The sequence below is a fragment of the Gadus chalcogrammus genome, chromosome 19 (genome assembly GCF_026213295.1).
Source record: "Gadus chalcogrammus isolate NIFS_2021 chromosome 19, NIFS_Gcha_1.0, whole genome shotgun sequence".
Classification (NCBI taxonomy): domain Eukaryota; kingdom Metazoa; phylum Chordata; class Actinopteri; order Gadiformes; family Gadidae; genus Gadus; species Gadus chalcogrammus.
Genome location: NC_079430.1, coordinates 16,555,643 through 16,583,142, shown reverse-complemented (window position 1 = coordinate 16,583,142; position 27,500 = coordinate 16,555,643). Strand labels below are relative to the sequence as shown.

At 45.4% G+C, this 27,500-nt stretch overlaps 1 protein-coding gene across 1 annotated transcript in view; it reads left to right on the top strand.

Annotated features, from left to right (window-relative positions):
• LOC130372594 (voltage-dependent calcium channel subunit alpha-2/delta-4-like) overlaps positions 1 to 27,500 on the top strand; it is a 37,440-nt gene that overhangs the window by 1,689 nt on the left and 8,251 nt on the right. The window contains exons 2-24 of the mRNA XM_056578689.1: positions 2,945 to 3,142; positions 6,704 to 6,785; positions 9,032 to 9,148; positions 11,607 to 11,666; positions 12,093 to 12,255; positions 12,531 to 12,662; positions 12,892 to 12,952; positions 15,155 to 15,305; positions 16,768 to 16,842; positions 19,510 to 19,599; positions 20,715 to 20,828; positions 21,275 to 21,353; positions 22,281 to 22,414; positions 23,485 to 23,562; positions 23,796 to 23,876; positions 24,344 to 24,418; positions 24,617 to 24,703; positions 24,953 to 25,024; positions 25,365 to 25,426; positions 25,531 to 25,598; positions 25,849 to 25,894; positions 26,137 to 26,234; positions 27,461 to 27,500. The exon at positions 27,461 to 27,500 is cut by the window's right edge and continues 54 nt beyond it. Coding sequence (XP_056434664.1) covers positions 2,973 to 3,142; positions 6,704 to 6,785; positions 9,032 to 9,148; positions 11,607 to 11,666; positions 12,093 to 12,255; positions 12,531 to 12,662; positions 12,892 to 12,952; positions 15,155 to 15,305; positions 16,768 to 16,842; positions 19,510 to 19,599; positions 20,715 to 20,828; positions 21,275 to 21,353; positions 22,281 to 22,414; positions 23,485 to 23,562; positions 23,796 to 23,876; positions 24,344 to 24,418; positions 24,617 to 24,703; positions 24,953 to 25,024; positions 25,365 to 25,426; positions 25,531 to 25,598; positions 25,849 to 25,894; positions 26,137 to 26,234; positions 27,461 to 27,500 — 2,135 coding nt within the window. The 5' untranslated portion in view covers positions 2,945 to 2,972. The remainder of the gene's footprint in view (positions 1 to 2,944; positions 3,143 to 6,703; positions 6,786 to 9,031; positions 9,149 to 11,606; positions 11,667 to 12,092; positions 12,256 to 12,530; positions 12,663 to 12,891; positions 12,953 to 15,154; positions 15,306 to 16,767; positions 16,843 to 19,509; positions 19,600 to 20,714; positions 20,829 to 21,274; positions 21,354 to 22,280; positions 22,415 to 23,484; positions 23,563 to 23,795; positions 23,877 to 24,343; positions 24,419 to 24,616; positions 24,704 to 24,952; positions 25,025 to 25,364; positions 25,427 to 25,530; positions 25,599 to 25,848; positions 25,895 to 26,136; positions 26,235 to 27,460) is intronic.

Here is a 27,500-nt window from a genome sequence, read left to right as displayed (position 1 = left end):
GACGGACCTTTCCAACCCCTGATAGTTAATTTGGTTTATTTAATGATTGTAATGATCCATTGTGTTGAATTACGCGTCAAGCGTTGAACTTAGCCAAAGGGGTGAGGAGGGGGCGGATGGAGTAATGGAAAAATATGGCACGATGAGTCACGCTGTAGCCAGTTTGGCTCCACGACTGCTACATGCGCACGCCAAGACAAGGAACAGCACACGTGTGCCGGTCCCCAGCAGTGAGCCATGGCTTCACCTCAGTGGTGGTAGTGTGTGAAATGTACCGGCTACTCATCAGACAACACGAACACTGTCCGATGGCCGGATAAACTTGGCGGCCATTTTGAATCCATCTTGAATCTAAACTTAAGCCGGTGTGGGAACAGAATGCGGGATTCTGCATTCGGTTCCACCACCCTACTAGTGTTGAGAACCAAGATGGAGCAGCTAGCTGAATCAAAGGCCCATTGGACCCTTTATGAAGTGGTGGTTAATGTGAGCAGGTTGATGAAAAGTATTAGTGAAGACCACAACCTGCAGATTCTACACTATTTCACATGGAATGAGCTCTGACCTCAGCTATAAGAAATACACACAGACAAGCACGCGCACATACACACACACACACACACACACACACACACACACACACACACACACACACACACACACACACACACACACACACACACACACACACACACACACAGACACACACACACACACACACAAACAACCACATAAAGTAAACAAGGAATAAAGAAAGAAAAAACAAAACAAAAAAAAAACAGTGTGAGAGCGAGAAAGAGATGTACAGAGACAGAGTGACCCAGAGAGAGAGAGAGAGAGAGAGAGAAAAAGAGAGAGTTAAGTCAGAGATCAGAAAGCGTTTTAATGAGGGGAGGTAGGCAGAGCTGAACACTGGAGGCAGAAGACAGAGAGGCATTACAAAAGACAGTCATCCATGAGTCCAGAGCTAACAGAGAGAGCAGACCCCAGAGAGACAGAGAGGACCAGTGAGTGAGTGTGTGTGTCTCTCTCTCTCTCTGTGTGTGTGTACAAAGAGAGGAAGCAGGAGAGAGAGGGAGAGAGGGAGAGAGGGAGAGAGAGAGAGAGAGAGAGAGAGAGAGAGAGAGAGACAGAAGGATGAAGGGAGGAGGGATTTAATCTTCTGTGGATTATTGTATAAACCGGTCCCAGATAAGCAGAACAGATACTGTCAGGAGAGGAAGTTCCACTTTCCCTTTCTTCCCTCCATCCCTCCGTCTATCCCTCCATTCATCCATGGGACGCTCCACCTAGCTTTGTGTGTGAGTGTGTGTGTGTGTGTGTGTCTCTCTCTCTCTCATCTCACTCGGAGCGCTGGAGTCCTCCTGGAGCAAGAGGGCTAATTGGTCCAGCAGCGCGAGATCAATTACCACGGAAGAAGTTCTCAGTGCTTTGGATGCAGCGGGAATTCTCTCCTCCTTCAGACTGCACTCTTTGAATTGGCTTGTGCGTGTCTGCGTTTTGTGTGTGTGTGTGTGTGTGTGTGTGTGTGTGTGTGCGTGTGTGTGTGTGCTTATGTGTGCTTAACCATCACACGCCGGATTACTTACTGGGAGTGAAGGCAGGGGAATTGCGCCGGGACCTCGGCAGTCTCTGAACCTCCGCTCCTCTACCTTTACCTTGGGATCTTGTGGATGGGAGGAGGAGGAAGAGGAGGAGGAAGAGGAGTGCGGGGGAGCGAGCCGGCCGACAGGAGCACAGCAGGAGGCGAAGGGAAGAGGGAGGAGCATCGCGATGGGGAGCGTCTGCTGCCACTCCTGCCGTGCACAGGTGAAGTCTGACCCTGAAGACGGGAACCGTGGGGACTGGACGACGCTGATCTACAGCTGTACCTTCCTCAGTTGACCCCGAGGACACAGAGTGTCTGTCTGGCTGCCGGTGGTTCAGCCAGGTTGTATGAGGCGATAGTTGTCTGTCACTTGGTCCCTTCAGAGGCTTCACTTCTGATCACCGGCTCATGATGCCGAGACTTTGGAAAGATGCAGCAACACGTGACTGATGGGGTTTAATCGTTGATAAAACAATGCTGCGTCTACCAGCCACCTCGGACGTGTGCAGCTGATTGTAAGGACTGACATGTTGGGAGCTGAACTTTTGCCTCCAGAATATGTTGTTTTTATACTCCTCACCAACATACTTTTGAGCTCTTTCTGTTTGTACAATTAGACCTGGTGGTCAAAATCTTTCTGGATCGTTCTGGATATTGTTCACTACTCCTAATAAGCCGAATCGGTTTGACTGTATTTCAGCAGTCAGTGATTCTAAAGACTTTTTAAACAGCGTAGATCCACACTTAACTGGAGACAGTTTGTCTGTACATGAAGCTCTCTAAAAACCTTGGACAGGAGCTTTGGACCTTGTTTTCAAAAGGCAAGTACACAACATTGTGTTCGTTACTGTGAAGCTGCGTGGATACTAGCTGGAAAGATAACTGTGACAAATACAATGTGTGTGTGGGCGTGTGTCTGTGTGTTTGTGTGTTTGTGTGTCTGTGTGTTCATGCACATCAGTTCTGGTCCTCTAACAATAGTAGATCACAATCTTCTTTGAAACGTTCAGGTCTTAACTTCTGGCATAGACATTGATGTGAACTTCCAGATACATTAAGCATCTTTGATGGTCCTCCTACATATTTTACTTTCTGAGTAAAATAACCCTAACCCTAACCCTAACTTGAAACGCCAATCTGAATTAATTCCTCTGGCCTCTGATGAAAGGATATGATGAGCCATCTCTCTCCGGTCTCATCCGGAAAAACCCGCTCATCTCTCCTCCCCTTCCTTCCCGGCGTTCGATCTATTTTTTCCTTCTCGTCACCTTCATCTTCCCCCGGGCCCCATGCGTCCTGGCACGCTCGCCTTCATTGGGTTCCAGCTCTGCTCTAATCCCACCTCCGTCTCCGCAGCCTCGCGGTGCCACCGGCTGCTACAGGGATGAGGCGCCAGAGCCGGGCCGGCGCCGGGCATGCTGGGAAACGTAGTCCGGCCGGAGCGGGAGCGAGCGGGGCGCGGGGGGGAAGGAGACGAACGCCGCTGCTGTGGGCCGCGGTGTTCGTCTGTCTCTGGCTCGGCGCTCAGGCCCAGATGAAGATCCCCCCGGAGACGTGAGTGTTGTGATGAATGATGATGATGGTGATGGCAGGAACACATGGCTGTACTGATACTGATTGCACTCTTCTACTGTACTGTACTTAATGTTTTATGAAGGGCGAACCAAACACCTGACCCCGTTTAAAAAAAGAATTGTTTCAGATTCACTTCCCCTTTAAACGCCTCTGCATCCAAATTTCAATCAGTGTGCTGCTTTAGAAGCAGACGACATAACAATCCCTTTAATGCTACAAACATTTCACCATTGATGCCTTCACAAAGCAAATGAGCATTTTCCACTGAGCTTTCCTCCAACCACGGTTTGTTCAGCCAGACCGGTGTTGCCCTTCAAGTACCTGTTTTGTTTTTGTTGATCTCTCAACCCTCTCCACCCACCTCTATGGCACAGCCCGACATCACATATTGAATACTATAAGCCAACAGCTCATATACTGCCTGTACATGGGGTAAAGCACCCGTCTGGCTCCCGTAGATCAGCGGGCCAAGGTTATAGGCTGCTGGAGATTGCTAGTGGATGGCGGGCCGCTTTTTATTGAGGCTTATGGTCCAACCACTCATATGAAATGAAAGAGATTAGCAGGTCAGTGTAATGCTTGTGTAGGTCATACCACTGTGTTGGACACGCTTAGTTGTATCTTCCTTTTTTATTTCATTTCAGCTGTTAGCAAAGTCCCGGCCCCGACAAAGCCAACGCCGCGTTGTGTCTCTCTGTCCCCGTATCTGTCCGTCCATCAGGTTGTTTTTTTGGCTGTCCAGTTTCATTCAGTTTTCCGTGACACAAAGGCAGTTTGTCTTTGTTTAGCCAGAACCCAGACGTATCTGTTTGTGCCTGAGTAGCTCCTGTGTCAGGCCTTTACTCTGCTGACCGCAAACACTAACAGATCAATAGACTTCAGTCAGTTTACTACAACCTATTAGCTGTGTGTGTGTGTCAGTGTGTTTGTGTGTGTGTTTGTATCTGTGCGTGTGTGTGTGAATCAATGTTTGTGTGCAAGTGTGAATCAGTGTTTGTGTGTGAGTGAGAGTTTATGCATGTGTGTGTCTATCTGTTTATGAGGGTGTGTGTGTGTGTGTGTGTGTGTGCGCCTGGGTGCATTTGTGTGTGCGTGTGTGACAGAGAGAGAGAGAGAGGCAGAGAGAGAGAGAGAGAGAGAGAGAGAGAGAGAGAGAGAGAGAGAGAGAGAGAGAGAGAGAGAGAGAGAGAGAGAGAGAGAGAGAGAGAGAGAGAGAGAGAGAGTGTGTGTTTGTTTGTCTTAGAGAGCATGAGAAATGGGATGTTATAGTTTGTGTTTAGGACTAATGGCCAAGGAGTTTAAACAAAGAACAGAGTGGATGATGCAGGATTCTTTGGAACCGGGTATTTGTGTCCTGGATGATAAACTGGGACTGTGAAAAACACAGAAGAAGATGGCAAAGTATTTATTGATATCAAAAGCTTTACTATAATTAAATAAAATTTAAACAAACAGGATCAATCGGTTACTTAAAATAACATGCCAACTTTATGTTCCTTCCATTTCTCTTTGAGTCCGGAGGCACTGGCCGGCTTTATAGACCTCTAATCTGTTTCTTAGCAGTGTTGTCTGACAGTGAGAGATTAACAATCCAGTCACAGTGGGGTGCACCGGGCCACGGAAATACACAGCCCAGCGCATGTCTCTACACCTGGGGAGGATTTGGCAGCGCAGGAGGCGGTTCAGGCTGGACATGACCTGCTGCCTCCTGCCAAGAACTCTCAGCTCTTTATCTGCCTGCGCTGAAACCTTGGTCCGCCTCCAAGAAGATAGATGGACTCTAAACGATGAAGTGTGATCACAAGTGTTAAAGGGGAGGCTCAATAACACATTATCTCAAGGAGATTTATTTTTAGGGTTGCTGATGACTAGAGAAGTACTTATAGTGTTTATGTAATAGAGTACATTGGCCAGATTTCGTAGCTGCATGCTTTAGATGTGGACCTGCTTCCCAGGGCAGTGGCATATGGCTTCAGCAGCCAGGCTTTACTGCGTCTGACGTACAGGCCTACCTCTGCTGGAGCCATATGTGTAGTTGTAAACGTAGGTTAGTAGGTTGATGCTGGCTGGTAGAAACATGACTGCGTCGTTATTGTCTGCAATAGCTTCATTCAGGAAATTTAAAATAATGATAACGTGTCCGTTTGTCCAAACTCAAAGAGAAATGTAAGGAATGTAAAGTTGGCATATTATTTAAAATGTATTATTCTACTTCATTTAAGAATGCTCGATTCTGATTGGCTGGGAGGGGTGCATTAATCCGGCATATTGCCCGCTGATTTGTCGGTTCTACTTGCTGCTGACTGAGCACAGTAGATCAATACGCCGCTTGTATCGTTTTCTATCACATACATTTCAAACGTGAGGTCCATTGTAAAAATAAACCTTGTTTAAAAAAGTTTCTAAAATGTGTCGGAATTCTATCAGAGGGTCAGTTGATACATAGTTTTGCAAGCAAGATACAATGTAACAACTACGTTATTAAACTAAATTATTTAGCAACGAGTTACCTACAGCTGAGCTAACGTTATTCAACGTAGTTCTAAAGGGAACTACTTTTCGAGGGAGATGAACTTAAACATAGTATACATTTAATAAGAATGCAATACGAATAAGAAAAAGGCTAATTATTAAAGTATTTGAATTGTTTTATTATGTTGGCCATGAGCGAGAAGTAGAATAAACGGAATAATCACCTCAAGGCAGGGCAATAAACAGTTTGATATGCCCGGCTCGTGGAAGGTTACCGCCCTCGACTTCGTCTCGGGCGGTACGCCGTCCACGAGCCGGGCATATCAAACTGTTTATTGCCCTGCCTTGAGGTGATTATTCATTACTTATTTTTCTTAATTAACCGACTTTTCAGGTTTTTGTTTTTGTTTGGATTTGTTTAAATTATATTTATTTGTAGCAATTTTTTCGGTATGAATAAATAGGCCTACTTGGTTTCTTCTTCTGTGTTTTTCGCAGCCCCAAAGATCTCCAGAGCCTCATCCACGCTATTCTTCGTATAAACTCCTTGGCAATTCAGTCAGACTTTCCCTGTATTGGAGACGCCGGAGACTACATTTTTTTTTTTTTTAAATTTCCCTTACCATAACGATTCATTCATAAATTTCAAGTCAACCGGGCAACAACCATGCTTCCATGGCATGGCTTTGACCATGGTGGCGTGAGCTAACAGGGAGCTAGCTGAACCCCCGCATTGAGCCATCTGTTGGTCCATCCTGTTCCGTCTTATGTCAGCTCAACCTGGCTGAACCCGCCGTCCGTCAGCCGCGCTGTCACACGTCAACCACTTTGACTTTTCACGTCAGCAGTAATTCATGCTCATTCAACTGACTGGTAGAATATGGCTATGCCATCGTTTTTTTTTGGTCTTGCTTCGCCATGAACTTAACGAAGTCTGAAATTGAAGTATGTGCTTTACGTTGCGTCTGCTGCGCATCTTATCTGAGAACAAACCTCTTATGCCAGGTTGTACTGTCTGTCTACCCTGGTTCATCGGGCTAATCCTCTCGACGTCCTCTGTGTGCTTAGGGTGCAGCAATGGGCCGAGACGTTTGGAAAGCAATTACTCGCTCTGTCCAGCAGATACTCTGGAGCCAAACTACTGCAGAAGGTAAAATATACCCCCCCCCCCCCCCCCCCCCTCCACACACACGCACTGACGAACTGACACACACACACACACACACACACACACACACACACACACACACACACACACACACACACACACACACACACACACACACACACACACACACACACACACACACACATTTTACTGACACACTCATGGCAAACCACCTATTTCTATTGCCATCTACTATTGCTGTATCAGTAAGTAGATAATGCGTGTGCGTGACTATGTGTTGGCAGATTATATTGGTGTAGCATATGGGGGAAAGGCCTGCTAGGCGGTCGACAGGGTGGCGAAAAAAAAGAAAAAGAAAGCATCCTCATTACTAACGGGCACGCGCACACACGCACACACACACACACACACACACACACACACACACACACACACACACACACACACACACACACACACACACACACACACACACACACACACACAAACACACAGAGCTTTTTCATATTTGACTACCATGATGTCATCCTTGTTCTAACTTTCTTATGAGTGTGTGAGTGTTTTTGTGTGTGTGTATCTGTGTGTATGCATGTTGCTGGGATGTTATTGGATTAACATGGGTGGAGTTTATTGAGTAGTCGATAGTGAAACGTGTAGATAAATATACATAATAATTATTAGTTATTTGTGGTAATAGTGCACTCTCTTAAAATATGAAATGATTTGTCATTATGCGGAGACATTGTTATTTTTCAAACTGCCAAAGCGTTTCTCATGCGAAAGCAAAGTTGTCATTAACCTCCCTTACGGTATATTTACGTTAATTTTGGATTTTAATATGGCAGAGTATCGGCAACAAAAATCCCATGATGGTCTCTCATGTACGAGCCATATTCTGTCGTTATCAGCTCCTTTTATTCCCCCTCTGGTCGTCTTGTTTGCCTAGTTTATGGACACCAGGACAATCTGTACGGAGTAGGCTATAAACTATAATATGAAAACATGTAATTGCGTCTATATAATGGAAGTAGGAACGGTAGCGATGATAAACAAAGTGGTAATTGTCGTCTGTTTATGAAGCGCAAATGTTTGCTTTAGGTGCAATCAAAGGTCTTATTGTACAGTGTGTTTGTTTCATACTGGAGCCAGTACATCACAGACGGCGCTTCAGCAATTAGTAAGCTGCGGAAGCGCAGATATATAGATAAGTCAATAAGTTGCTCTTCCTTGGAAACTTGATGAAGTTGTGACTAAGCAGGTTGGATGGGAGATAGTGATTACACATAGACTAGATATTGAATAGGTATTGAGTTGTTATTGAGTAGGTATTGGCTAGTTATTGACTAGGTAATTAGTAGATATAGACAAGTTACTGCCTCGATATTGACTAGATACTGATGCGGTATGGACTAGATATGGATTAGATATTATGTCAGAAGTTACTTGAGGTGTTTAGTAGATTTGTACTAGATATGGCGCAGTATTGACACGGTATTGAATGCAGGTTGCCAGTGAGTTTGGTGATAAGCAGTGTTCAAGATTTTTTGTCAACCATCTATCATTAAGGAACTTGGTGAAGAGTTATTTAATATAATATAAAAATGTGGGTTATGTATGAGAGAGAGAGAGAGAGAGAGAGAGAGCGAGAGAGAGAGAGAGAGAGAGAGAGAGAGAGAGAGAGAGAGAGAGAGAGAGAGTGTGTGTGTGTCATTTCCAGGCAGCGCTTCACAAATCTGGTACATGCCTCTGTAGAGGCAGTACACAAGCATTAATGTTGTGTAACATCAGTAAATACTGTGTGTGTGTGTGTGTGTGTGTGTGTGTGTGTGTGTGTCTTTTTATGTGCGTGCATTCTGTCTATTCATCGACAGAATGGCATAAACAGATCAGGCCGGAAGCTTGTACTACATGGGATGGCTTTAATGTTTCGCTATGATAGGGCTACCAACTGATGATGCACCAGGCGGTATTTAATCTAAAACATGAGATTTATTTCAGGCGGAAATGAAGTCCTTCACTGAGGCTGTGCTCTAGCTTTCTATACTCCTACCAAGGAGTGTCCACTTTGTTATCTTGGTGTTATCTTTCTTTTGGTAACACAGATACATATTATTGTGGATGTATACTCTCAGAAATAGGCCTGTGTGATGAAGAGACCTATTTCTGAGAAACCATTTTCTGAGCGAGGCGATAGCGCCATGCGTGATCTGGGCTTTGGCCTGCGGACCATTAATCCTGCCGCCCGTTGGGCCCGGGGGGCGTTGCAGAAGTACAAAGACATCGAGGGGGTCGTGAAGATGGAGGAGATGGACGGCCAAGAGCTGGTGAAGAGCTTTGCAGAGGAGATGGAAGAGATGCTGGGGAGGAAGATGAAATCTGTCAAGGTACTCACTCGCTCACTCACTCGCTCACTCGCTCACTCGCTCGCTCATTCACTCACTCACTCACTCACTCACTCACTCACTCACTCACTCGCTCACTCACTCGCTCACTCACTCGCTCACTCGCTCACTCGCTCACTCACTCACTCACTCACTCGCTCGCTCGCTCACTCACTCACTCACTCACTCGCTCACTCACTCACTCACTCACTCACTCACTGGCTGTTTCCCAAAGTGAAGGCTGGAGCCTTGCTAGGACGCGTCCTTGCTAGTCCCGTCCTATGGAGATGAGACTAGAGTGCTAGCTCGAGTGCTTCCTAGCGTTTGTAACGGCTGACTTTGGGAACGACTTGGTAGTGTGGAAGCGCTTCAGCTTCCGCTTTTTAATACTGCGTGTCCGCTTGTAAACACATGTGCGCTTATGAATAAAACATGGCAGCAATCAAGCTGATCGATATTTATTTGACTTTTGTCTGTTATGAATGCGGTCATATCTCCTTCGCATGGAGCCTCTTTGGGGAAGTCACAAAAGCTTTGTTGTGGTTGATCGAATTGTCTTTATTAAAAGGAAAATTCATTCAATTTTTATAAAACTAAGTGAAATTGTCTGAGAACTTAATTCATGCATCACATTTACAGCACGGTTGATTACTATTATGCAGGGGGGAAAAGGCAAAGAAAGAGATGATAAACGTGTATTAATTTGGATATATTATTTAACTGATCTGATTCATTCATTCATATATGCCTACAATCTACCAGTGCTTTGAACACATAAGTATATCATATAAAATACAATTATATACGTTCATTAAAAATTACAAACATTGCAAATGATCGGTTGTGCATTAATTTTACAACATTGGATAGTGGCACTATCCCTTCCACCGGTAAACATATGTTTGTGCGCCACCCTGGCGCACAAAAGCCTCCGTTTGCTGGGCTGACCCTAAAAAAAACGATTCAACACAAACATAAATAGGTATACATAAATAATGTAATCTTGTGAGCGAGTAAATTGACATTGGTGACAGTGGTGTTTAACACCAGCTACGTCCATGCAAAATATAGCAACGTATCATTAAGTTGCAAAAACGTTTGAAAAGTGGCACAGGTCTTTAGGCTTGATTATTTGCATTAACATGATGAATCTATAAAAAGCAATACGGCACAAAATATTTCTGAAAACTAATATAACTTCACTTCATTTGAACGCGTACTGCTCTGCCATTTTCAAGAACCCGCCCAGTGAACGCAGAGGATTGTGGGTAGTTTTGGCTCGTCTAGGATGCAGCGATGCATCCTTGAAAAATCTCGGAATTCTCAAAAACGAAGGACCCGAAAGGGGGGCGTATTTCGAGTGTCCTCAACATTGGAACAGTGCTTGTCGGCGTTCGATGACGTAGCGTCCTTAAAAGGGCGGCCGTTGAGCATGCTTCCTTGACATTGGGAAACAGCCACTCACTCACTCACTCGCTCACTCACTCACTCACTCACTCGCTCACTCACTCACTCACTCGCTCACTCACTCACTCACTCACTCACTCGCTCGCTCACTCACATTCACTCACTCACTCGCTCACTCACTCGCTCACTCACTCACTCACTCGCTCGCTCACTCGCTCACTCACTCCCTCACTCTCTCACTCTCTCACTCACTCGCTCACTCACTCACTCGCTCACTCACTCACTCACTCACTCGCTCACTCGCTCGCTCACTCACTCGCTCACACTCGCTCACACTCGCTCACTCACTCACTCGCTCACTCACTCACTCACTCACTCACTCACTCACTCACTCACTCACTCACTCACTCACTCACTCACTCACTCACCCACTCACTCACTCACTCTCTAACACACTTATACGTGCGCAGTGCACACACTCCTATATACACATGCACACACACACTTATACACACATGTGTGCGCGTGTATGTGTATATAGAGTATGTGCACTGCGCACGTACGCACGCACGCACACACACACACACACACCCACAGACACACACACACACACACACACACACACTTAAACGTGCACACTGCACACACACACACACACACACACACACACACACACACACACACACACACACACACACACACACACACACACACACACACATGTGCAGTGCACACACATTTGCAGTGCACACTCACATTTATACACACACACACACATAAAAACACACATAAAAACACACACACACACACACACACACACACACACACACACACACACACACACACACACACACGCATCCAAGTGTGGACTGCACACACACATACAGGCTGTATGAAACGTTAATGCCCCACATAGTCTCATGTCTCAAGTCTTGTCATAGGGTTAACTACACGTCAGTGTGCACCCATTCATGCACCGGCACAATGAAACTGTTTTCAGTCCAATGTAATGTACTGTGATTGCTGAACCTTTTACCCCACTCTGCGGTCATAGAGACTGGCGGAGGCAGCAGAAGACGCTGATCTCTACCACGAGTTTAACGAAACGCTGGAGGTATGCATGCACCCACACACACACACACACACACACACAAACACACACACATACACATACACAAACACACACACACGCATGCCTACACTCACACTAATCCATTATGACGGCTTGTTTAAATAAACATTTCATTTAAGCAACAAAAGTGTATTGGTCTGAACATAAATTACTTTTGGATTCAACATAGCTGATGTAAACCAGTAGCTGTTCTGTATCTGCTAGTTGTCTGCTCGTTTGACTACTATATTGTTCTGTGATAGTTTGACTACTATATTGTTCGGTGATAGTTTGACTACTATGTTGTTCTTTGATAGTTTGACTACTATGTTGTTCTTTGATAGTTTGACTACTATGTTGTTCTTTGATAGTTTGACTACTATGTTGTTCTGTGTCTGCTCGTTTGACTACTATGTCGTTCGGTGATAGTTTGACTACTACAACTCTCTGATGATCAACAAAGTGGATGGAAATGGGAATCCAGTGGATCTAGGGGGGGAGTTCGCTCTAGAGGAGAACGAACACTTCAACAAGCTTCAGGTCAACACCCTGTTGAGTGACATACAAGTCCCTACCAACGTCTTTAATAAAGGTACACACATACACATACAAGTCCCGTCCAACACTTTAAATCCAACCTTCTCAGCCCTGATCATTACAACCTAGCAAGTCTGTCCAAGAACCAACCGTAACCTTGTAAGAATTAACTGTCACACAACCTCACACACATTCACACTCACAAGTCCCTACCAACGTCTGTTATAAAAGTCTCTCTCTCTCTCTCTCTCTCTCTCTCTCTCTCTCTCTCTCTCTCTCTCTCTCTCTCTCTCTCTCTCTCTCTCTCTCTCTTTCTCTCTTTCTCTCCAGACCCTGGTATTTTAAACGGAGCGTATATGTCGGAAGCTCTAAACGATGTATTCGTCGATAACTTCCAGAAGGATCCGACCCTCACCTGGCAGTACTTTGGTTCCGCTACAGGCTTCTTCAGACTATATCCAGGTACCATCATAGACACAAACACACACACACACATACATTTGCACACACACACACATACACTTACATACATTCACACACACACACACACACACACACACACACACACACACACACACACACACACACACACACACACACACACACACATACTTTTACACAGAGTACTACCACTAGTTTTCTTCATAAAAAGGGAACATTGTTCTGTGTTTAAACGTTCCCTCTCTTCCAGGGATTAAGTGGACTCCGGATGACAATGGGGTCGTGACCTTTGACTGCAGGAACAGGAACTGGTAATTTGCTCTTCCTCCGTTACGCTTCCTGCTGGGCCGAGCGGGCTAATGAGATCTCCAGGGTGCATGATGGTCCCTGATGGTCCGACCTGGTGTGATGATGCATGATGTGTCAGAGCGTAACAGGCCTGAGCAGAACAGACCATAATAGTATAGGTCCAGGAAGGATCCAACAGGACAGGGTAATGCATGCTATACAACACCAGACGTATTTTACGAATCAAGAACGAGATCAACAGGGATCATTATAAGAACCAATGAACACGGAATCAAACAGAAATTAATTCAGAAGTCAGTAAGTTCCCTAATAGCAGGGTCCAAGAACTCCTTTTAAACTAAGTAAGGCACCTTTAAAACACTAATTGGAACGACGGCGTTCACCTTAAAGCACCTCCTCCTAATCCAACCTTCTCAACCCTGATCTGTACAACCAGTTCCCTCTGTCCAGGAGCCAACCTTCACCTTGTAGCACTGCTGTCTGGCGAATTACCTGTCACACAACCTCACACACAGACATACACACACACACACACACACACACACACACACACACACACACACACACACACACACACACACACACACACACACACACACACACACACACACACACACACACACACAGACACACACACACACACACACACACACACACACACACAAACACCTACACACACACACACACACACACACACACACACACACACACACACACAGAGACACACACACACACGTACGTACTCTCAACTCATGGGTTTTGTAATAAGCCCCTCACACTATCCGTGCCACTCTGACCCCTGTAGCGTGTTAGCCTGATAAGCTACTTCTCTGTAAGGAGATTGGTTGACCTTAACGACCTGTCTGTGGTTGATTTTTTGCATTGCAATTCGATCTTCATATTTATTCATTGAAATATATGCATATTGTTACAATAATTAATAATTTATTTTGTGATTGAATTGTATTGTTGCATATACATATTTGTGGATGTACTTTTCCATTTGACAGTAATCTCCTCCTTTGCATGGATTTTTTTTGATTTCCCAGGATCCATCTGCCCCTTAATAGACTTTGGACCAGATTAGGTCTGTGCGGTTTTAGGAGATCTCTCAGGTTCCTAGAAGTCGCAGCTCTGTGGTCAGGCTGGCAGACGGGGTCAGAGGGTACGGTTCGGTACAGAACCCAATCTCATTTGCAGTAACAGGCCTGGAGCGCTGGGGGACAGCGATGGAGGGATGGGGGGGAGGAGTGGAGACACAGGGAGGAATACAGAGAAGAACAAAAACTATCATAGGGTTTGAGTGTCTGTCTACTGCCTGGTCTGTCCGTCTGACTCCCTGTTCATCTACGGCTGCCTGTTTATCTTTCAAACTCTCCCAGACTCTTCTCCAAAACTTTTTTTAGTTGACAAAGGTATACACACCCTGTATACCGTTCTGAGTTAGTCTCTATGTTGGTCTAAATTATTTTCTTTGTTTTGAAGGGTGGTGAAAAGTTGTATGATTTTCCCTAAAAAAAGGTATTCAAGGGTTTATGTTGTGTCTCTCTCCCTTCTTCTCTTTGTGTCTCTGTTTCTCTCTGTGTGTCTCTGTCTCTCTCTCTCTCTCTCTCTCTCTCTCTCTCTCTCTCTCTCTCTCCTTCCCTCTGTGTGTCTCTGTCTCTCTCTCTCTCCTTCTCACTGTGTGTCTCTGTCTCTCTCTCTCCCTCCCTCTCTCTCTCTCCTTCCCTCTGTGTGTCTCTGTGTCTCTCTCTCTCTCTCTCCTTCCCTCTTTCTGTCTCTGTGTCTATCTCTCTCTCTCTCTCTCTCTCTCCTTCTCCCTGTGTGTCTCTCTCTCTTTCTCCCTCTCTCTCTCTCCGTCTCTCCTTCCCTCTGTTTGTCTGTGTGTGTGTGTCTCTCCTTCTCCCTGAGTGTGTGTGTCTCTCTCTCTCTCCCTCTCTCTCTCTCTCTCTCTCTCTCTCTCTCTTTCTCTCTTTCTCTCTCTCTGTCTCTCTCTCTGTCTCTCTCTCCTTCCCTCTGTTTGTCTCTGTCTCTCTCTCTCTCTCCTCCTCCCTGTCTGTGTCTCTCTCTCTCTCTCTCTCTCTCTCTCTGTCTCTGTCTCTCTCTCTCTCTCTCTCTCTCTCTCTCTCTCTCTCTCTCTCTCTCTCTCTCTCTCTCTCTCTCTCTCTCCTTTCCTCTGTGTGTCTCTGTGTCTCTCTCTCCAGGTACATCCAGGCAGCCTCTTCCCCTAAAGACGTGGTGATTGTGGTGGACGTGAGTGGAAGCATGAAGGGCCTCAGACTGACGATAGCCAAGCACACCATCAACACCATCCTGGACACGCTGGGCGAGAACGACTTTGTCAACATCATAGCTGTAAGTAGGCCTGCACGATTCGGGGAACATTTTTAATCATGATTTTTTAGCTTAGAATTGATATCACGATTCTTTTTTTCTCACAAAATGTAATTTTTGCTGCACACATGAACAATGACAAAAGAAAAAATGGCAGTACCAAACATAGTTTTATGGCACCTCTAGCACGTTGCGTTTCTTATGGCCTTTTATAACTGATCATAGTGCAGTATCAAGAACGGATTTATTTATTTTGTACATATAGCAGCAGATTGTCTTTAATTTATGGCCTTTTATAACTACTGAACCAACTCCACACACTTGTAAATGAAGGCTTAAAAAATATATATATATATAAAAATAATAATAATAATCGAAGTCATTTAAAACTTAAATCCACACAGGGGTGAATCAAGATTTTTATTAATTTTATAACGATTTATCGTGCAGGCCTAGCTGTAAGTATGCATGGCGCTCATAGTCTCCCGGGCACACGCGTGCAAACACATGGTTATAGACAGACACCCATTTTGTATCCACACACACGTGCATGAGACAAATGCACACATGCACATGGAAACATGCACATGCACACACGCAAGCACATGCAGATGATGTGTCTCATACACACACACAAAGACAGGCACACACAAATGCAGATTCTGTGTCTCACACGCACGCACGCACAGCAGAAGGATTCCTTCAAAGATTCACAATAAGCTTGAGGTAGAGATGAACACACACACACACACACACACACACACACACACACACACACACACACACACACACACACACACACACACACACACACACATGCAGATTCTGTGTCTCACTCACATATACACACACACATGCAGATTCTGTGTCACACACACACACACACACACACACACACACACACACACACACACACACACACACACACACACACACACACACACACACACACACACACACACACACACACACACACACACACACACACACACACACACACACACAATTCATTAGCCCTTCACACTCAATACGCAAGTGCCTCAAAGCTTGAAATTGCTTTCCCCTTCTCGTCTGTATTTCCTATTGCTGTTGATCTGTACTGCTGTAAATCACTCTAATAAACAGGCTTTAGCAGGGTGTTTCCAGGCATTACTAAGGGTGTTATCATGCCACTGTGGCAATCCTCCCTAAGCGTTTTTTTGCTGCAATTCAAAACAATATCATAGAGCCACCCTGAAAATCAGAGAAAAAAAAATATTTTTATTTTGGAGAGGAACTATGCCTAATCCCACAGAGTCTGTTCAACATCAGGCATTCGTTGTTGAACCTAATTTGTACTTAAAAATGTACCCAAGCTTTGCCTTGCTCTTAACATTACTACTCCCCTATATTAGGCGTATCCACTGGTTCATTTTTTGTTCTTTCTATTTGATCTCTCTCTCTGTCTCTGTCTCTGTCTCTGTCTCTCTGTCTGTGTCTCCAGTATAGTGACTACGTAAGTTATGTGGAGCCATGCTTCAAGGGCACGCTGGTACAAGCTGATCTCGACAACAGAGAGGTAAGGGATGTGTGCTCCTGTGTGTGTGTGTGTGTGTGTATGTGCGTGTGTGTGTCTGTCTGTCTTTGGGTGGGTGGTTGGGTGTGTGTGTGTGTGTATGTGCTTGCTTGTGTGTGTGTGTGGGTGTGTGTACACTATCAAAAGGCCACGCGTCTCCTTGACACGTGTCTATAATTGACCGTGTGCGGAAGGAACAATTATGGTCGTTAGAGTTGAGCTCCTCTTCCTCTCTAAGAGCTTTGAGAGGAAGAGGACTCTGCCACAGTCATCCAGACAGAAGCTGAACCCAGCGCCTGGTCGTCATTAGAGACACCTCATCTGTTTTATGGGGAAGTGAACGGCAAAATACACCCATTCTGGTAGAGTTCCCTAAGAGTGTATATATATATATATATATATATATATATATATATATAAATAAAAAAACTTTAATAATTGTATCCTTTAAAATCCTTTTAAACCTTTTATCCATGCTTATTACATCGATAATTATCTATTAACAATATACATTTTAATAAATGAATAATGTAATTTTTTCTAATCTATTTAAATATCGAACTAATGCATTCACAAGGAAATACCCACCTTTTTAAATCAAATGTAATTATATCTAATCAATTTACCTATCGAACTAATGCATACACAAGGAAATACCCTTTTAAATCAAACAGTGTTGTTCTATCCTGATTCGTTCTGTTTTGCTGGAAGACAACAGAAGTCCCTTCTTTCATTTCAAACTTCACCACATTCTCCACATCCGCTCGTTTCTGATTCCTCTTTTTTTCTGATCCTAACACCTGCTGTGGGCTCAAACATCTGTTCTTCGTGTGTGTGTGTGTGTGTGTGTGTGTGTGTGTGTGTGTGTGTGTGTGTGTGTGTGTGTGTGTGTGTGTGTTTGTGTGTGTGTGTGTGTGTGTGTGTGTGTGTGTGTGTGTGTGTGTGTGTGTGTGTGTGTGTGTGTGTGTGTGTGTGTGTGTGTGTGTGTGTGTGTGTGTGTGTGTGTTACTTGTGTACGTGTGTGTATGGGTATGTGTTTTATGCGTGTGTGTACATGCATGTTCTTTCCTTGGTGTTCCCGCGTGTTCCTGTGTGAATGCGTGCATTAAGTGTGTGCTGCTGGACAGTTTGCCCTACTTTCATGCCCGCATCACAATCACCACGGATCAGGTGAGGTCATTGGATAGTGACTGTTTTAAGTATGTCACATGACATGCAAGCCAGGGCTGTGATTGGCTGCTAAGCTTGTAAGGCGGTCGGTAACAGAATGGGCTTACAGATGTTGGCTGGAGCTCGGCTCTGCACACACACACACACTCTGTCTTTACGTTTTGCTGCGTGTTGTAATCATGATACACCCATATTTGTTAGGAGAGCTAACCATGTATGCGTGTATGTGGTTGGTGAAACATCTGCTGAGGATGATCCTAATCAAACCTCTCCTAAATTACACTCTTCTTTTGTTGACTATAAACATTTTGGAGAACTATGTAATATGTTATTCTTTTTAAATTCATGATTATTAAGTTACATCATAATTATATCAACGCTAATCCGTATGGTAATGTCTTTGAAATTAATTTGATTATCTTGTAATCATCATGAAGCTGTGTGTGTGTGTGTGTGTTTGTGTGTGTGTGTGTGTGTGTGTGTGTGTGTGTGTGTGTGTGTGTGTGTGTGTGTGTGTGTGTGTGTGTGTGTGTGTGTGTGTGTGTGTGTGTGTGTGTCTGTCTGTGTTTGTCTGTGTGTGTGCGTGCATGTTGTTGAAATCAAATGACTTCCTATTGCTGTTGTGTCTTTGACGTAAGCATCCAGTGTGCCAGCAATAACACCTCCCTCACTATTTCACTCTTTCTCTCCTTTCTTTCATTCTTTCTTCCTGATTCAGATGTATTGTTGCTACGGTTACACTGGGATATGTGAGCTAATACTAATACCCAGAGCAATGCATTAAGTGCTCGGTGCATACATGGTATTAATTCACTTTAATCTCTCCCTTCCTTCCTATCGTTTCCCTATGTCTCTCTCTCGCTCTCTCTCTCTCTTGCTCTTTCTTGCTTTCTCTCTCTCTCTCCCTCTCTCTCTCTCTCGCTCTCGCTCTCGCTCTCGCTCTCGCTCTCTCTCTCTCTCTCTCTCTCTCTCTCTCTCTCTCTCTCTCTGCCTCTCTCTGCCTCTCTCTCTCTCTCTGCCTCTCTCTCTCTCTCTCCCTCTACTATTCCGCGCTCTATCTCACTCTCTCCTTGTCTCTCTCTCTCCTTTCTCTCTCTCTCTGCCTCTCTCTCTCTGCCTCTCTCTCTCTCTGCCTCTCTTTCTCTCTCTCTCTCTGCCTCTCTCTCTCTCTGCCTCTCTCTCTGCCTCTCTCTCTCTCTCTCTCTCTCTCTCTCTCTCTCTCTCTCTCTCTCGCTCTCTCTCTCTCTCTGCCTCTCTGTCTCTCTGTCTCTCTGTCTCTCTGTCTCTCTGTCTCTCTCTCTCTCTCTCTGCCTCTCTGTCTCTCTGTCTCTCTGTCTCTCTGTCTCTCTGTCTCTCTGTCTCTCTCTCTCTCTCTCTGCCTCTCTGTCTCTCTCTCTGCCTCTCTGTCTCTCTGTCTCTCTCTCTCTCTCTCTGCCTCTCTGTCTCTCTGTCTCTCTCACTCTCTCTCTCTCTCTCTCTCTCTCTCTCTCTCCCCCGTAGCATTTTAAGATCCTGGTGGAAGGCCTCCATGTTAAAGGAGAGGGCAAAGTAAAGAAAGCCATGAAGGAGTCCTTTAAGATCCTCAACCAGGTGTGTATGTGTGTGTGTGTGTGTGTGTGTGCGTGCGTGTCTGCACGCCTGTCTGCACACCGTGAATGATAAGAAGGACGCAGAGTCTGTGACGTCACCCATTGGCTCAAAGAGTACCGTTCTGAGGGTGTACAGAATACACCTCCTGAAGGCTGCTAGAGGAACTACACGCTAGTGCCTAACGTGAACTACCTGAAGGCTGCTAGAGGAACTACACGCTAGTGCCTAACGTGAACTACCTGAAGGCTGCTAGAGGAACTACACGCTAGTGCCTAACGTGAACTACCTGAAGGCTGCTAGAGGAACTACACGCTAGTGCCTAATGTGAACTACCTGAAGGCTGCTAGAGGAACTACACGCTAGTGCCTAACGTGAACTACCTGAAGGCTGTTACGGTCTGATCATGGTTCCACGTCGACGCAACGTAAGCACCACGCAGACGCTTCGACCCAGCCGTGAACCTGTTTGGGTTCTGCGTCTGGATTTAGTAAGCAGACCAATCACAGCCCTCGCTGCTGCGTCACCACGACGGAAGGTTAACATTTTTGGGAGGCGCACGTCAGGGCCTTGCGGTGGACACAAGGAGGGTCCGCTAGGATGTAAGGGGTCCGTAACCCCCTTGTGTTGCGTCGGCATGGAACCATAATCAGCCCTTTAGTGGAACTACAAACTAGTTTATATTGGGACCACTTGAAGGCCGCTTGTGGAATCTCATGCTGGTCTCTTCGGCCCTGAGCGTCACAAACAGACGCCCGTGGCCTCTCTTAGTCTCTCCTCGGAACGGCAGACGTCTGATCTTATAAAACCTCATTAGCCGCTGTTCAATACCGATACGACGACATTCTAACGTCCTGACCCCGACTAGACCGCTTCCGTGGTCCCCGAGATACGATCGGAACAAGAAAACACAGCAGCAGATGTACATGTGTTCTCATCTGTGATCGTGTGCGCGTTTTTTTTGTATGTGCGCACATGTTTCATGTGCATTTGTGTGTGTGTGTGTGTGTGTGTGTGTGTGTGTGTGTGTGTGTGTGTGTGTCTGTGTCTGTGTCTGTGTGTGTCTGTGTGTGTGTGTGTGTGTGTGTGTGTGTGTGTGTGTGATTGTGTGACTCCAGGCCTCAGCACAGGGCCAGGGCAGTTTGTGTAATCAGGCCATCATGCTGATAACCGACGGAGCCATGGAAGACTTCCAGGAGGTCTTTGAAGAGTTCAACTGGCCCGAGCGCAGGGTAAGACGTCCCCGCTGCCGGCAGTCAGACGACAGGGCTCCCGTCATCAACCTTGTCCCCACCATGTACAGGCTTTCCATGGTTTTTTCAAATTCCAAAGTTCCCCAAGTGAATACCGTTCAAACCCAACACATCTGGAGTTCCATCTGTTAAGCTTTATCTTATCTGCATTTTATTGTGCCGATCAAATGTGAGCCCTATGTGATGTTGACTCGTGGTGATACGTCGGTCTAGTCCGCCTAGACGGTCTAGACTGTCTAGGCGGACTAGGCCGGTGTAGGCGGGTGATAGGTCGGTCTAGACCGGTCTGGACAGGTCTACCCTGTAAAGAAGGGAAATAGTCTGTTTGTGTTTTTATTCCTCTATTTGATCCACAAGAGGTTCTCGCGTTCGTCAACTGTCGAAGGTTTTTGAGATTCTTCTCTGCGTGTTGTTTTTTTCTCCAGGTACGGGTTTTCACCTATCTGATTGGACGAGAGATGACCTTTGCCGATAACGTGAAATGGATCGCATGCAACAACAAAGGTGAGCCACATGGAGGGTGTTGAGGGGGGATTTGGGACCCCCCCCCCCCCCCTGATCACCTTGACTAAGACAGTTCTTAGTTAAGAACTGGGGTAGGTGTGTTGTACCATCAAGTGTGTTGCTATGTGAACAAAGCCGTTTAGATTCATGTACGGCATTAAGCCGCAGTGACTGGATTGTCGCGGCCAGGTTCCTTGCCAACCAACTCATTGGCACCGTAGAGTTGTCAACAGACGGAGAGGTCGTGCGTGGATGATGCCTGCCCTGGAAGGAAGAACAGCTCAGTCTTGTCCCCATTGAGCTTGAGGTGGCGTGTCGACGTCTACTGAGGGATGTCGGCCAGACACGCAGCGATTCGTTCTACTGCCCGAGTGTCAGACCCTGAAATAGACAGAATTAGCTGTGTGTCAGCTGCATAGCTGTGCACTTTGCCCTTTCAGCCGCCCATAGTGTGATTCTGTCAGAATGCATAGACTATCAGGGAGCTGGAAGTGTCGGACGAATCCGCGACATGTGAGAGGTCAGTGCAGGTCAAGAGACAATGGAGAGAAAAGATGCACGTGTCAACTTCAATATCCTTTTTCATATCTAGGTGTTCTAGTAACCTTTCACCCAGAATACATTGTAGTTCGATCAGAGGTAATCGTCCATTTCTTCTTTGAGTATACTTTGAGGATCGGTTCTCTCGTGAGGGCGTTCACTGGGTTGATTTGCCCGGTGGGGACCCCTTGTGGCCACCATTACAAATGCATGCATGAGCAGCATCAACATGCATCAGGCTTACATTTATCAAAGTGATTCACCATAACTAACACGATATTATCATTTGTAACAGCTGCATGATATCATTTATTTCAACCACAAAATCCCAGTGTGTGTTTTAAACATCTGTGAATTTCTTTGTGTCTGCGTGTGTCTTCTGCGCAGGTTACTACACACACATCTCAACACTGGCTGACGTGCAGGAGAACGTCATGGAGTACCTCCACGTGCTCAGCCGACCGATGGTGATCAACCATGACCACGACATCATCTGGACGGAGGCCTATATGGACACTGTGGTAGGTCCCCCTTCATGTGGGCATCATTCTGCCGGCCCAAAAAACTCCTCTCTTCTGATCACTCAATGTGCCTCTCCATTTGTCATTCTCATTTCTCTTTCGGGGTCCTTTGTCATCGCATGTATTGTCTCTTTGATTCATATCGTCAACGTTATCCATAATCATTTCATACTGTCTTCAGCTGTGTCTTTGTCTTCACCGTCTCATGGTCATCGCTGTTCACTGTCTCTTCCCCTCCGCCTATAGTTCCCAGAAACTAAAAAGGTAATACTGTGTTTTGAATCAGTTGGCGGTAACAGTGTTTTCCTAGCCATTCGTAGACTTGAATCTTTGGCAGAACGTTGTCTTTAAAACCTCACCCATACCATCCTATGTTAGCTCTTACAATCCCACCTGTTTCTTAGTCCTATATCCATTTAGTCCATTTATTTATCAGTGTTGGCCTTATGCTAAGAAAAATCGTTTCTGGAATAATATAGTATTATATTACATAATTTCATTAAATAAACAGGAAATTGAGTTTGACTGATGGTGTAACTAAATTAATTGTTTCTCAATAAAGTTTGAAAAAGGGTCTGTTTTACGATCAAACTTATTGATTTAGCTTTATTGCCACAGTCAAGAGACAGCGGATCTTTGTACAGTAGATCAGTCTGTCTTCCTTAGATATATGCCTCTAGCTTAGCTGTTTAGCTGCTCTTGGACATGGTCCATACCTGCCCAGAATATTAACAAACTTGTGTCAAAGTCAGTCAGTATCAAATAGAAACACACTTCTCAAGCAGATTTCCCTCCCTTGTTTCTAGACATTAAGATGTGAGCAGTTAGTACTAGTTTATAGTTATAATATGTACTAATAAATGCAGTTGAATGATGACCAACTCCCTGTATTGTCTTAAACCAACAACTGCCTGTGTGTGTGTGTGTGTGTGTGTGTGTGTGTTTGTGTGTGTGTGTGTGTGTGTGTGTGTGTGTGTGTGTGTGTGTGTGTGTGTGTGTGTGTGTGTGTGTGTGTGTGTGTGTGTGTGTGTGTGTGTGTGTGTGTGTGTGTGTGTGTGTGTGTTCTGCAGCTGTTTAATAGCCAGGCTCAGAGCTTACTTCTGATGACCTCAGTGGCCATGCCGGTCTTCAGCAAGAAACAAGAAACGGTACGATTGTTATTCACCGCTTGCTACTTGTCTTACCTTACATTTACTTTCGATATGTTTCACTCAATGCCCAAAGCTTACTTTCTCCTTGATTTGATTTGAAAAATGTGAATGATAACTATTGATGATGACCATACTGTATCATGTTTTCTACCAACTGCTCCAGTGTGACTCTGTGTGTGTGGCTTAGGGTGTAGACTGTGCTTATGTTTATTGTGTTCACATTGTTGCAGTTATCCCACGGTATCCTGCTGGGAGTGGTGGGAACTGATGTGGCTCTCAGAGAACTGATTCGACTAGCGCCCAGATACAAGGTAGCATAGCCACACACACGCGCACACACAGACACACACACACACACACAATTGAGACGAGCGCCCAGATACAAGACAGCATACCCAAAGATCACCACACAAACACTGATGCCAGAATCACTTTCAATTACCCAGACTCTAGGTTAAGGTGCACTGGTATGCAGTCTGGTGATGATGTGTATAGTCAGTTAATTATTCATGGCACTTCCAACAGTATTTTCCCTTGTACAACTGGAAACATAGTTTAATAAAAGCTTTTATCTTAAACTGCGTGAACCATACATAACACATATTTAATGATGATAAAACAGCAGAGATGATATTTTAATTTCTTAACCCTGCTCTGTGATAAAGAAAAACACCAATAACAACTAAATACCATCTTGTCTTTTTGATTAGATTATGTGTCCTTTGCGAGTGTCACCGGTTATATGTGAGATGAATATATTTGAATACATGTCTTCCAGCTGGGTATCCATGGTTACGCCTTCCTCAACACCAACAACGGCTACATCCTGTCTCACCCTGAACTACGACCTCTGGTAAGAGCGTGGATGAGGAATACTTGCAGGGTTTTTACACATATCTCTCTGTGTTGCTGTCACTTTCTCAACTGCACGTGTGTGTGTGTGTGTGTGTGTGTGTGTGTGTGTGTGTGTGTGTGTGTGTGTGTGTGTGTGTGTGTGTGTGTGTGTGTGTGTGTGTGTGTGTGTGTGTGTGTGTGTGTGATGTTGGGACAGTATAAAGAGGGCAAGAAGCTCAAGCCGAAGCCGAACTATAACAGTGTTGATCTGGCAGAGGTTGAGTGGGAGGACACTGAAGAGGCAGTGAGTAAACACACACACAGACACACACACACACACACACACACACACACACACACACACACACACACACACACACACACACATACACAGATGTATTTTCATGATGATGAGTCATATATGCATAGCTATAATTGAGGTTGTTAAGGTTGCTCTGAAAATATATATTTTCATTTTGTTTTTAAGTTTCAGAAGCCCTGCTTAACATTAGGTATGTCAATGCAGTGTTGCACCTCTGTTGTGTCCATTCAGTTGAGGACAGCGATGGTGAAGGGAGAGACTGGATCATTATCTCTAGATGTGAGAACATCCGTGGACAAAGGGGTAAGATCTGATGTCTGTTTGTCTGAAACTTTAAGAAATCTTCTGGACCATGGATTTACTTTCTCACTCTGTCTCGTTCTCTCTCTCTCTCTCTCTCTCTCTCTCTCTCTCTCTCTCCTCTCCTCTCTCTCTCTCTCTCTCTCTCTAACTCTCTAACACACGCACACACACACACACACACACACACACACACACACACACACACACACACACACACACACACACACACACACACACACACACACACACACACACCACACACACACACACACACACACACACACACACACACACACACACACACACACACACACACACACACACACACACACCCCCACAGCGTAGAGTGATGTTCCTGAGGAATGAGTACTACTACACGGTGATCAACGAGACCCCGTTCAGGTGCGTTGGTTCACCTGAGACGCCTCCTGCCTGATCGCACTATATTTCACATCACTGTGTGCAAACTCTCCTCATTAACTCTGTTCTTTCCGTCTGTCTGGCAGTCTGGGAATAGTGCTGACCAATGGACATGGGCAATATAGATTCATCGGAAATGTCTCGGTGGAAGAGGGTAGGTCTGTTTTTTTTTTTACGACCAAACTTTTATAAGCCTCTTCGCTAATACAGCTTGATATATGTGTCATAAATTAAGCTTAGTGAGGCAAAAGATTTGGTGGCAGAGACCGAACAGTGAAAACTGCAATAGTGTGATTTCAGCAACTCTTTAATGAATGATTGTTCTCTCTCGCTCTCGCTCTCTCTCCCTCGCTCTCTCGCTCTTTGTATATATATATATATGTCTCTATCCCTCTACCAACCAGGTCTTCATGACCTGATAGCTCCCGACCTCACCATAGCGACTGAGTGGTGAGTGGTTAACATCCTGTTTTAGTTTCAGTTCATTGACGCCAGCATGACACAGACACTGACTCAGACAAGATAATAATATTTATCTCTTTGTGTGTGTGTGTGTGTGTGTGTGTGTGTGTGTGTGTTTGTGCGTGTGCGTGCACATGTGTGTTTTCGTGCGTGTGCATGCATGCATGTGTATATGTGTGTGTGTGTGTGCCTGTATGTATGTGCGTGTGTGTGTGTGTGTGTTGCTCCAGGACCTACTGTGAGACGGACATCGACCCCTCCCACCGGAAGCTGACCCAGATGCAGGCGATGGTGCGCTACCTGACCGGGAAGGAGCCCGACCTGGAGTGTAAGACATTCACGTGATCCTCATCCTGAACCGCAGAGTCCCTCACCTGCTTCCGCAAAAGACTCAAGACTCACCTGTTCAGAGTTCACCTCGGCTCTGCATAGCCGGGGATGGCTATGCAGAGAGGTCTTAAGTCCCTCCCCTCCTACTTGTTGTATGTTGTATGTCCTGGCACTTAATGTACGCACTTCGTTTTAGTTATAGTACTTCGTTATGTAGCTTCTTATCCTTGCTATCTTTCTTGTGTACGGGAAATGGGTTAACCTAGCGATTGTTGGTGCTTTGCACTTGGTTCTATGAACATCCTTACTGTACCGACAGCAATCTATTGTTTCACTTTCTTATGATGACAAATGTACTTATTATAAGTCGCTTTGGATAAAAGCGTCTGTTGAATAGCCTAAATGTTCTGTTAAATGTCCTCCACTATGGCTACCTGCTTTACAGTGTTGGTTCCCCACCCCTTGGAGGGGACACCAGTAGGTGTGTGTAGAGGTAGGGGGTTGGCTTAGCTCAGGAGGTACAGCGGGTAGACTTGTAACCGGAAGGTCGCTAGATAGTTTGATCCCCGGCTCCTCCTAGCTGAGTGCAGGATACCTCACCCTAACTGCTCTAGGCAAGCAGGCTGTCGCCCTGCGTGGTTGACTCCGCCGTCGGTGTGGGTATCTGTGGATGAACTTTGTATGAACTGGGTCGATGTGGATAAAAGCGTCTGCTAAATGTAGAGATGGTGGAGTGCCAGAAGGGGCTCACTCTCTGGCCTGTGTCATGTCCCAAAGGCAGCACTGACACAAGCAGAAAAGTTACAAGTTGACAAGTTATTTAAAGTGGGTAAGATTTGAGAGTGCTAAGAGAGAGGGAGCAGAAGAGGGCAAGATCTCCTCCAGCATCCCTCACTCTCTGCTCCCTCCCCTCCTCTTTCTGTTTCTTTGCTGTGGAGAAGGGCTGCACTTCTTGCACTTCCTGTGATTGACGGGCAAGATGGATTCCCTGAGCTGATAATGAAATTGTTCAGAAATTAGCCCGAGGCGGTCTAAACTCAGAGAAGGTCTTGTGAAGGGGCAGACGCAGCCAACCAGAACATCTGTGAGAATAGCACTCACTAATAGTTTACGGATGGCGATGCCATTTCTAAAAGCACACTCAAATAATAGCTCCTAAGTCTTACCAGCAGCGCCTTTCAGATGTTGGATATTAATCTGGTTAATCCCCCCCCCCCCACACAGGTGACACGGACCTTCTGGGTCAGACTCTGTTTGATGCCGT